The sequence below is a fragment of the Amblyomma maculatum genome, chromosome 2 (genome assembly GCF_055883805.1).
Source record: "Amblyomma maculatum isolate TAMU_Amacu chromosome 2, ASM5588380v1, whole genome shotgun sequence".
NCBI classification, from domain to species: domain Eukaryota; kingdom Metazoa; phylum Arthropoda; class Arachnida; order Ixodida; family Ixodidae; genus Amblyomma; species Amblyomma maculatum.
The window spans coordinates 150,423,509-150,436,262 of record NC_139345.1 but is presented as its reverse complement, the minus strand read 5'-3'; the positions used below and the strand labels follow the sequence as shown (position 1 = coordinate 150,436,262).

The following is a 12,754-nucleotide window of genomic DNA, read 5'->3' as shown; positions in this document are numbered from 1 at the left end:
GCATATTTAGCCCGTGTCTGTTTTAAGCTCAGGCGTTCGCAATGCACACGTGATGAAAAATAAAATACTCAGTGCCGTGAGCTAGCAGCGGGTTATTGGTAAATTTCAATTTTGGCTTTGTAGGAAGCCCCGCCGCGTTGGGTTCAGTGGTAAGACGCCTGACTACAGTGCCGGAGTACCCGGGTTCGATCCTGACCGCCGGCGGCTGCGTTTCGATGGAGGCGAGGGCCCGGATGGCATTACTAACAAAATTCTAAGCAATCTAGATAATAGCTGTATTAGGGATATCACTACGTTTATGAACCTATGCTGGATGGAGGGGAAGATTCCTGATCAATGGAAAATGGCGAAGATGATGCTAATTCCTAAGCCAGAAAAGAAAACTGGAATAGGAAATCATCGGCCAATGTCATCGATCTCATGCATCAGGGAATTGATGGAACATGTAGTGCTCACTAGGTTATCTAGATTTTGGAGAGGAATGAGCTATGACCGGATGAAATGTTCGCTTTCAGGCCGCACCTTAGCTCGCCGGATATTATGCTGCTCCTGAAGCATGACATTGTGGAATCTAAGACAAAGGATGCGAACGCGATTTTAGGGCTGGATCTAAAGATGACCTTCGATTAAGTCAAACATTCGGTGGTCCTAGAGGGACTCAGTGAGGTAGGAGCAGGGGTAAGAACCTCTAACTACATCAGGGATTTCTTGAAAGGAGAGCCAAGATAGTGTTTCTAGAGAACACTTCGGAAGTGATTCAGCTAGGAAGTAGGGAGACACCGCAGGGGGTGGTCCTGTCGCCTCTACTATATAATATGGCCACGAGAAAGTTGTCAGGGCAGCTAAGGTGCTTGGTAACCATAATCTTAAATTCAGCATGTATGCAGATGACATTATTTTGTACATAAGGGCAGTGATGGAGAGACTGAGCAAATTCTTCAGGCGGCAGCCAACTGTATATGTTGTATCATACGCGGCGGAAAGGGGTCTGGAGTGCTCTCCTGAAAGGTCGGAATTATTCCTATACAAGAACAGACGCTTAGAAATAAACCGTCTTCAAAAATTCAAATTCTGGTAGGTGGATACTATCAGGATCCTGGGCTTACATCTGCAGGCGAATGGCCATAACACTGTTACCATCAAGAAGCTGGACGGCTATGTCATGCAGACTTTGGGTCTCTTTAGGAGAATATCAAATAAGAAAGGGGGTCTTAGAGAAAAAAAAAACTGATTAAATTGGTTCAGGCCTTTATTACGAGTAGAGTGAGCTGTGCGACACCTTACTTGAACTTAAAGGTGGCAGACAGGAACAAAATTGATGCGTTTGTGAGAAAGTTATCAAGAGGACTTTGGGGCTGCCTATGATGGCATTCACAGAGAGATTGTTGGCTATGGGAATGCATAATACTTTGGTGGAACTGACTGAGGTGGTAAATGTGTCGCAGCTAGAAAGGCTCAGCACTACAAGGGCGAGGAGGGTAATTCTGGAAAAAGGGGGGCTGAATCCAGTTAGGAGAAGCGGCATGCAGGCCACCATAGGGTGGAAGGCACGAGAGTGTATTCGAGTTCCCTTAATTTTTTTTTTAATTTTTATTTATAGGAAGGGAAAGGCACGGTAACTGTCTCACTTGTTTTTCTGTGGACACCGCAACCGCGCCGTAAGGGAAGGGAGGAAGATGGGAGTGAAAGTGGAAAGAGAGAAAGAGGAGCCGTAGTGGAGGGCTACGGAGTAATTTCGACCACCTGGGGATCTTTAACGTGCGCTGACATCGTACAGCACACGACGCCTCTTCGTTTCGCCTAAATCGAAACGCAGCCGCCGAGGTTGGGTTCTCATTGCTGAGAAACGTGCAATAAAGAGGGAAGGCAGACAAGGGCTGAGGCTCTGGTACGCATATATTCAAGGAAGCCGAATGAGCAAGTCGCATTTGTAGATGCGGCGGGCGGCAAAGGGGGGGGTGAGGCACCTTAGCGGTAGTGGTTGACGGGAGGGAGGGGGGGGATCGATCTCGGCACTGTCGATCAAGGGGGATGATATTAATGTGGCAGGGGAGGTTGCAATAGCTCTTGCTTACGTCGGCACAAAGGCCACGTATGTGTTGAGCAACAGTAAAACTTCAATTCAAAATTTTGGTAGTGGGAGGATATCTTCCATGGCACTCAAAATTCTAAGACAAAAGGAACTGGATAGGACAATTAATCTGATTTGGACCCCAGCGCACGAATCTGTTAGGGCAACATGGCTGCTCACAACCTGGCTCGAGATCTCTACTGCCGGGCAGGTCGGAATGAGCAAGCTCAGGAAGGCTACAAAAGAGAAGGGCGTCTGCTGTCGTATTATGATGTGACACAGTATTATAGAAGGCAGTGTTTGAAACTACCCCCTCCAGAAAAGACTCTAGATGGGAAACAGATGACAGCATGGAGGCGTCTGCAGGCGGATGTTTATCCAAATCTGGTCTTAAATAAATATATATTCCCAGGCTTTGAAGATAAGAGCTGCAGGATTTGCGGCCAGAGGGGCATCCTGAACCATATAATATGGGAGTGCTTGCATTCCCCAGGCAGGACAAACAAAATTGATAGTAGAGAAGCCGGGGAGGCTTTGCTGAAAAGCCCAACCCCGGAACACCATCTACTAGTGGTTCGACTGGCTGAAGAGGCCCCCCGGGATCTCGGGGATTGGGGCCAGCATTTGAAGCGGATTCTCACCTGCCCCAAGGCGCCTCTCTCTAGAGGGAAGGGCCTGAGATAGAAAAGAGCCTTTTCTGTAGGACAATAAAGTTGATTCACTCATTCACTCACTCGATAGAGGCGAAACGATGTGGCGTCCGTGCGCAGTGCGATGCCAGTGCACGTAAAAATTCCCAAGTGGTCGCAATTACTCCGCAGCCCTCCACTGCGGCACTCCACTCTCTCCTTCCCCTTTCATTCCCGCCTTCCTTCCTTTACGGCGCGGTTCAGGTGTCCACAAAACAAGTTTAACAGATAGTGCACCTTTCCCTTCCCTAACTAATTATTCTTATTATTATTGGTGGGAACCTAACCGTGGAAATTGAAGGTGCTTCTTCTATGAAGCTATGTAATTTTTATCTTCCATCGTATTCAGTTTGATTTCCTGCTATTGCGGCAGATACGAATGTTTCAGATACGAATGTTTTTTTATTCGCCTTGAGTGATTTTATTTTTGGGGCTTGCTTATGCTTTCAATATATAAAAACTAGCGGTACCTCTAATTTCTTGTTGTAAACCTTTACACTGCACTAAAAGAAAAAAAATGTGTAGTTTGGTTCGAAGACTCCGGAAATTTCGACCATCTCGGGTTCTTTAAGTGCACTGACATCGCACAACACATGGGTACCTTGCTTTTAACCTCCATCGAAAAGCGGCAGCCGAGACCGGGATTCCATCCCTCGTCCTTAGGCACAGAAGTCGAGCGCCCCTATATATGTGCATTTTAGTTTCCCAGGTTGGAAACAGCGCTGACGCGCATCATCATCATCATCAGCATGACTATACTCACTGCAGGGCGAAGGCTTCTCCCATTTTCCTACAATTAACCCGATCCTGCGCTAGCTGCATCCACTTGACTCCTGCGAATGTTTTAACCTCATCCATCCACCTAATATACTGCCGCCCCCTGCTGCGCTTTCCTTCCCTCGGAATTAAAGTGGTTACCCTTATACTTCGTTTCACAAAATATCTGCAGCACTGCGAAAGGCAGAGGAGCCCTTGCAATTGTGCTCCTAAGTGCCTCTCGCCCCTGCGCACCATAACAGAGAATTGTGCTTCTACTGTCACCCCCGCCAATTTGGGGGGAGAGAAGCGCGTAGGAACACAATTGCCGATTGTAGTGTGCATGATCCTGATTGGACCGGGGTGCCTCTGCCTTTCGCAGTACTGCATGCAGATAACTTGTGAGACGAAGTATAGAGACCATCGGCTGTCCCCTCTTCGCGCTGCATGTCCTGCCCACGCCCAGCTCTTTCGAGTGAATATCAGTAACTTGAGTTTTTCTCTGATCCCCGCAGCACGCTTTTTATCTCTTAACGTTTTCGTTCCATAGCCCTCTGAGTTGTCTTCAACTTAAGTAGAACCACTTTCGTTAACCTCGTTTCAGCCCCATAGGTGAGTACCGGTAGGACGCAACTGTTGTATACTTTCCTCTTTATCGATACCCGGAAGCTGCTAGCCACAATGTTTGAATGCCTTCTGCGCTCAATCCTAATCTTATTTGACTAGTTATTTTTCTCTCGTGGTCCGGATCAGCGGTGACTACCTGACCAGTGCTTCGCTACCTATTTTAAACTGTTCCTTTCCCAGGCTATTCAACATTACCTTAGTCTTGTGGATATTAATTTTAGGTCTACATATCTGCTTCTCCTGTCTAGACAATTGAGTATTAGTCGAAGTTGGTCCCCTGAGTTACTTCAGAAGGCACTGTAATCAGCATATCGCAGATTACTGAGATGCTCTCCATCGACCCTGATGCCTAACTGCTCCTATTCCATGCCTTTGAATACACCCTCCTAAGCAAGCTGTAAATAGCACTGGGGAGATTGTGTCTCCTAGCCTAAACTCTTTATTATTTAGAATTTCATCACTTTCTTTATGCATAACTATGCTTGCTGTGCAGCCGCTATAGATATCTTTCAGTAATTTTACATATGATTCCCCTACACCCTGATCTCGCATGCGTGCATGACTGCTGAGGATTCGACCGAGTCAAATGCTTTCTCTTAGTCAGTGATTGCTATCTATTAGAGCTGGTTATATTCCGAACACTTTTCTATTACCTAGTTGATAGCGTCGATGTGATCGATGGTACAGTACCCTTCCGGAAATTCTGCTTGATTCTCAGGTTGAATAAAGTCTAAGGCTGTCCTCATTCTATTGCGATTACCATAGTGAATACCTTGTACATAACGAACAGTAAGAGGACTGGTCTGTAATTTTTTCAAGTCCTTAACGTCCCCTCTGCTATGAATTATTGTAACGCTATCGAAACACGCGGCAATACAGGACTTTTAATGCTCGCAGCTGCTCGCCGCGAGAACGACCTAGCGGTGGCGACGCGTCGTTTCAACAGTGTGGATCGGCAGCCGGCGCGGCGCTCGCAGAAATGCACGCGGCGTCGATTTGTTTCCTTGCTGAAAGCGGGGTTACCGACGAAGGAAACGTATCGTCTGCAAATCACGAGCGATTTAATGCTTAGACGGTTCCTCTTTTTAAGAGAACACCATGAAATTGTCCAGCACTGCTGAAAAGAAGCGAAAACTTTAGAAAAGCAGGGCAGGCAACCACCCCTCTTATAGATTTTCTGGAGTTGTTTTGCGCGTGTTTTTCGCCTTACCGCGCTCATCGTTCTGAGGTTATTCATCGCGTTGCACTTGGCGGATAAAGTGTTGCTTTTTTTTTGTTCGCTTTTTTCACCAGTGTGCGCGTACGGTTTCTCAGACAGGTAAATTTAGTGCCACTTACAGCAAAATCAATTTCGCCTCAACGTGTGTACTATACTCATGCGCGTTTCCTCGTCCACGTCTATTTTTGTAAGATGAAGACGCGCCTGTCTTCAGAGACTTACACACTGCAGTGTACAGCGATCACCGGGACAGTATAGTAGTTGCTGTGCTAGTATCTTCCAAGCCCACGCAGATGCAAGGTTTATCCTCTGACCTTTCTTAAAAAAGAGACAGTCTGGCTCGTCCCATAGTCCTTGATTCGGTGATTAAGCTGAATAATTTATGGACAAACTTCCGCACTAAAGCTGCGACTGCACATCAACTGTGGCTGAGGAAGCCGGCATTGCTGCGAGCTACCTTATATCGATATGAGGTCACCTCGACAGAGGGCTGGAAGTCAGGCCGCACAGGAAAGTTGGATGCACTTGTGTAGCGCGCCGAGTGATGCGATTATATTCACGGACCTCAATATGAGGCGAGTGCATGCTTTTTTTTTTGCAGCTGAATGTTATAGTGTAACTGAAGACAATGTGGGAACAGAAGTAAGCATATAAGAACTTTTAATACATGCAGCGTTTATTAAATTAGTAGTCTAATGTCTGATGAAAATGTCAATGTTATATTTGGCCGTATGAAAGAAAATTACACCATGGCAAAAATTTAGCACCTTCTGCAATTATTTGTCGTTCAAATACAAGCTACAAGTATAAGTCGCTGCGAAGGCATTGCAAATAATTGAGCATGGTCGCATTTTTTTTTTCTCAGGACAAATCATTTTAGGGACAGTCTTAGTAAATTATAAATATCGATCTGTGACCATGTTTTGAAAAAACAAATGTTACGAGAACAGATATAAACCTCTTTTGAAACGAAATGTACTCGCCATGATTTCTTGCGACTATTAAATCTATTTATCCTAGTAGTAAAAATGATCAAGCAAGGAGTCATTATCGTTAAGCTTGTATGATGTTTGAATCTTTTATACTCAGTTCCTCGGCAACTCTGGCTTTGCACGGAAGATGGCAGAAGTATTTAGTCAAACAGAGATTTTAACCAAAATGAATAACGTAGCGGAAGGAAAGCACTCGAACACGTTTATCGTGCATATAGGCATAGAATGACCTGTCGATTTGCATCTGGTCGCAGTAGTGTTCAGTCCGGCTCAAGCTTCAGTTGCTGTCGGATTGCAGACAGAAGTGAGGGTATACAGTTTTTGGGCGGTTGCATTAAGTTTCATGGATGTCGTAGACCCGTTCGTTTTGTTTTGATACGGCGCTTAACGAAACAGTCGCTGTTTGAGATGCCGAGTGACAACCTTAAGAGCCGAACACCAATGGAGGATGACAATATATACAGCACGACATGTTGGATAAGAACAAATTGTAGCATGGCATAATATCCTGCTGATACTTGTTTCGGAATAGTCAGAAAGGTAATAAAATCGCGACAACTGGCCTTATACGCACACACTTAAACTCTGCTGGCTAGGCGACGACGCTAGTGCGCATCCAGACTGAGTAGCTAGTTCCCCACTGCGCCGCAAGATGGCGACTCTGCTCGATCTCGAGGCACAATCCTCAAGATAACCGAAGTGCAGCGCCAACAACTGAGGGGTGGGAGGCTGCCTTAGAAGCCCAACGGGCCCACGTGACACGCGCGCAGATAGGGACCCCACCTACACATCCCCCTCCCTTATCTCTACTCAATAAAGGTTTTCGCTCTCTCTTGCACGGAGAGGTTAGGACGACAACGTTGGAGGTAGTTCTGCTCATCACTGGATCCCCGTAAGCCCCTGTCGCGTATCTGGCATGTTGCAAGAAGCTTGCGCACACCTCCGCGAGAAGGGCACCCTTTTCGTGTCCTGGCCCTTTATCAAAGCCGCAATGAAGTTGACGTAGCTGAAGATTTTTTTTAAAATGGTTGTGGGAACAAACCAGGCACAGTTACCAATTTCAGAGGTTTTCGCGCCACCTGCGCCGAATGATCAATACGACGTGCCCTTTACAATAGCTGAATTAGATGCCGCACTTGCTTCTTGTCGGCATTCATCTGCACCTGGCCCTGACGGGATTACTTATACAACCTTATCAAACCTAGGCAAGGATGGCAGAACTGCACTACCTAAGTACTTCAATGATATATGGGCTTCTAGTACTGTTCCTGAACACTGGAAGATTAGCCGCCTGGTTGCTCTTTTGAAGCCTGGAAAGCCTCCTCTCGAACTTACCTCATACCGGCCAGTTGCCCTAGCAAGCTGTGTTGGAAAAGTTATGGAGCGAATGGTGCTGACAAGACTGGAGTGGTATCTAGAGAGTAATGATCTTTATTCGAATATGATGACTGGATTTCGCCGCGGACGCTCTTCCATTGATAGCGTCATCGACCTTGGGGCGACAGTAGAACACGAAAAGAGTCACCGTCGACTAGTAGCTGCTGTCTTTTTAGATATAAAGGGAGCTTACGACAACATCCTACATGATGCTATTCTTGATGCACTTGACGACGTGGGAGTTGGTGGCCGGCTGTACTTGTGGATTGTAAGCTATCTCAGTGGCCGCTCTGTTTACATGACTACGCCTGAAGGAGATACTACCCACTTTCAGGTCGGTCATGGAGTTCCACAGGGAGGAGTCCTCAGCCCAACTTTATTTAACGTTGCGCTAATTGGCCTGGTGAGTGAACTGCCAGCTAACATCCACATAAGTGCATATGCTGACGACATCTGCATCTGGGCCTCTGGTTCGACGCGCCCACAACTACGTGCGAGATTGCAACGAGCTGTGTCATCGACATCGATGTACTTACTGCGTCAAGGTTTATACTTAGCGGCAGAAAAATGTGCAGTGATTGCGTTTACGGGGAAATGTGTCAGCCGCTACCCGATTACCCTTCATGGAGTCGTAATACCATACTTCTCCAGGCACAGATTCTTGGGAGTAATTATTGACCACCGACTATCTTGGTCGAAACATGTTACTATGGTGAAGAAAAGGCTAATTAATTTTTGCCGTTTACTTCGTTACATAGCTGGCATCAAATGAGGTCCAACTGAGCTCTCCTTAATACGGCTTTACGAGACCCTGTTGTTGGATACATCCGGTACAGTCTTCCTGTACTCTCCAGTATGAGCATTTTATGCTTGCGGACTTTAGAGAGCGTACAGTCGCAGGCACTGAAAACATGCCTTGGACTGCCTAGATGCACCTTTAACAAAAGTACAATCGAAGAGGCACATGCTCGCCCAATATCAATATACTTGTCACACGAACCACTTCGTGTATATTTACGAGCACTTACAAGACACAGTTTTCACCCACTCAGCCAGATTCTGGATAAAGGCCGGACTGCAGTTTTACAAGTGCACTCCGCTGCCATCAGTCGCAAGTACCGACAGGATATGCCCTCCCATATCGTCCCGCCCAACCACCTTGGACGATGGATAAACCTTTGGTGCACCTTCGTGTTTCCGGAATACTAAAGAAATCAGTGGTACCAATTAGTGGACTCAAACAACTTACTCTGGCGCACATCTGGTCAGAATATCCTCATTATATTCACGTATACACCGATGGATCTGTGTCAGCACAGGCATCCGCTGCAGCTGTGGTCATACCAACTCAGGAAACGACTCTGCATTTCCTTTTGGGACATACCTCTACATCAACCGCTGCTGAACTTGTTGCCATTCGGGAAGCTATTCGCTAGATATGTGGGGAACCACCTCAAAAATAGTGTATATTCACGGACTCAAAAACAGCATTACAAATTTTGGAAAACTTCTTACGCCACACTGCCTATCAGTCCCTGGCAGTAAACATTATGGAGCTCCTCACATCTGCCCAGCTGCAAGGCCACAGGATAATGTTTCAATGGATCCCTGCCCACTGCGGGCTCCATGGGAATGAACAGGCCGATGTTGAAGCGAAAAGCGCACTCATCAATGGCCTCCAAACAGCTGTGCCTTTTTCAAGAGGTGACACGACGTGCCTTCTTACGAGTTGTATAAATAATGCTACAGCAGCTTACTGGGCCCAGCCAGACGCCCGACACATTCATCTAAGAAGGCTCGATCAAACATTAAAATTTTATGTTCCGCGTGATATTCCGCGTCATCAGGCATGCTTACTACATAGACTTCGTTTAAACGTGGCTTTCACGCACAAGTACTTACGTTTAATTGGACAGATGGACTCGCCGGAATGTTCAACTTGTGGCATCCCAGAGACTGTGGACCATATATTATTGGTGGGCCCAGCGTATGCGCACGAAAGAAGTGTGCTAGCGGCTTCCTTGAAGCGTTTAGACAAGAGGCCTCTGTCGGAGGAACTGCTGCTGGGCGCTTGGCAGGACAAGGGGAAGGGTGCCCAGGCAGTGCGTGCTCTTTGCCGTTTTTTGTGCGCCAGCGGACTTGATTCGCGCTTGTAAAACAAGCTACTGTGTCTGTATATGTATTTCATATGCATTCTCCGACATCGTCACCCATCATGACCTTCTTTCTTCTCTCCTTCCCCTTCCCCAGCGCAGAGTAGCAGGCCAGATTTGAATTATTCCGGCCAACCTCTCTGCCTTTTCCTTTCAATAAATACATCTTTCTATCTAGCTTTTCGCTCTCTCGTAGTGGAAGAGAGCGAACATTCTCAATGTTAGGTCACATGCAATGTGAATACCGAAAAAAGTACAAGATTGATTAGCCTCCGCCGTATTGTGGTAGGCTGAGCATCGGATGCGGATTTCGGAGGTAGTGGGTTGGGATGCCATCGGCGGCGGCATGTGGTCATTTTATCGACATTATACTCAATCATCGCCGTTAGAACGCAATTATTTCATTTTGATCAACGACGCATAAAACATAAACAAATCTCATCCTATGCTTTTCTTGGTCTTAGGGCCTATTGACTGTCCATGCATATATGCACCTACCAAATGTAATTTATGGATCAAATGCTTAGCTGTTTAAACAATTAAGCCACCACAATGTGAAGATGGCTATCAAAAAACGAGCAATAAAGCTCAAACGTCTATGACGTTCGGAACTTGCATTGGAGCACTTACATTTTCTGCTGTGCATTATCCCAGTAGAATGTTGCAGCGACGGCATACTTTTCTTCAGTGTAGATTTCGAAGTTCCAACCATGGAAGCATCGACCATCCGAGCCAGAGAAGGGGTCATGTTCGTACGACCTCTGATAAAGCACAAACGCGGGGTATTGAAGGTACGTCTGCAAGAAAATGGCATCATCACTTGTAGCTTTGCTTCTGTCAGGAGTGAAGGATAATCAGTACAGTTTAAATTCACTGTGCTGTCTTACTTGAGCTGATAAAGCACTAATGATTATGTACATACGCTGCTGTTTTGTTTTCATCAATTTTATCTGATAATCTTCTCGCTCCCTTCAAAAGATCACAGTCAGTGCTTTTTCTTTTAATCCAGGAACCAACTTGGATCGTTAGAGCTCCTCCAACCTTTTCACACCAACATCAAGAAACCTTGTCCTAGGCCCACGACATTAAGATGAATTCAATGAAGTTATTATTGAGAAATACAGTGAGAACGCATTATATGCTCTTTAGAGGGCTAAAGGTAGCAAAACATAGACATTTGTCGCTTTAGAGAACGCCTGAGAGCAAATGAATACTAAGAGAGAATTATAGTTTCTTCAACAAGAATTAATGGAGTTTATGATGGTCCACGGTTACGGCCCGTCAGTATTTGAATGCGGGTCAAAACGTCAGCAAGAATGCGCTTACAGAGGTCTTCCGCAAGCAGTTGCACTAATATTAAGGCCAAAGCCTGGAACGAAACCTCGTGCGCGAGAGTTGGGCGCGAGAGTTGTGCATGGGATCTGTGCGCTGATGTGTCACTCGCTAATAACGGATGTAGGATGTGGGAAATTAGCTTTCAATTATTCTGATGGCTTCATCAGAAAGATAAAAAGCCAGTCTTCACGCGGGACATCGAGCCTCCATCCTTAGCATCCCCAGCCGAGCGCTTTAACCAACTGCGCCACGCCCGGGATCGTAAAACGCACATCATAATTCTCTTTGTCTACCGTGACAATGATAATAGCGATGACAATGACGCTTAAATTAGTGAAGAGGAAGAGGCAAACAATGAGAGGAAAATGATAGGAGAGGACGGGCAGGCTTTCGCCGTTCACACGCTATCGATCATCCTGATGACGTCATCAAAAAATGTTTTGTCTCCACCGGAAATAGAACTTCCATCCTTCGAATCCTTAGCCGAGTGCTTTAACTAACTTCGCCACGTCCAGGATCGTGGAACGCACATCACAATCTCCTTGTCTACACCCTTACAAAAATGCATGTAGGGTTTCTATAGAAATTCGAAAGCGTTGTGTCAATACACGCTGTTGAAAGTCTGTCGATAATCAACAACATTTTGGATGATGCAGTGTTGACCTCTTGTTGAGCGCTTATGAAATAGTGGCCCATGTGTTTCTTAAGAGCGCTTTTGGAATTCGCGCAACTGAAATTCTGTTGATTTCAGGCTCAAATGCTTCAGAAACTCTGCAAGTGACGCTTTTTGATTTTCTGCTACCTTTCCACTCCTGAACAACAGAAAATAGTACACGACCATCGGTTTGCCAGGAGCAGACACGGGGTGATTTTCATTAATGCAAAAGTAGTACAGTACATCTCCTAGCTGCGATAAGTCACCACATTCTATGTTCTGCCCGACCAATCAACAATCCTGTCTGATCAGTGCTGGTTAATGATAAGCATAGTGAGGCATAAAAAAACAAAACAGATCTTGATCTTTTAAGCCCCATTATACTTACTCACTCATTAACCTACACTAAACTGACTAAATTGTTGATTGGTCGAGCAGAACATAGAATGTGTTGACTGACCGCAGCAAGGATGTGTGCTGTGCTACTTTTGCATTAATGTAAACCACCTCGTGCCTGCTCTTGGCTAACCGTTGATCACGCAGCATTTTCTGTTAATCCGCAGCGGAAAGGGAACACAGAATAAAAAATGCGCGTTAATGAGAAAGAAAAAATATGCATCTTTGGTGAACCCATAACATGAGCTGGGTTGTTTATTTGCTTTATTTCAATTCATGTGCAAGGTATGACGCCAGGCTGTTCTTTGCGTAAAACGCTGATACGTCCGGGAACTCCTCGCATGTGATGCTGAAATAAACAATATAAATCATAATTAAGTTGCGGTATATACTAACCTACAAATAGAGCAAAGGCATTTGTGCGCTGCTCCACGTCATAGCTCAAGAAATTTCTTGTCTAAAATGAGTTGTCACTGTCTTTCAC

The 12,754-nt window shown here is 45.7% G+C and overlaps 1 protein-coding gene across 1 annotated transcript in view; it reads right to left on the bottom strand.

The window, feature by feature from the left end:
• LOC146200168 (uncharacterized) overlaps positions 1–12,754 on the bottom strand; it is an 83,460-nt gene that overhangs the window by 55,554 nt on the left and 15,152 nt on the right. Inside the window, exon 3 of the mRNA XM_084592281.1 lies at positions 10,515–10,681. Within this exon, the coding sequence (XP_084448407.1) occupies positions 10,515–10,681 (167 nt within the window). The remainder of the gene's footprint in view (positions 1–10,514; positions 10,682–12,754) is intronic.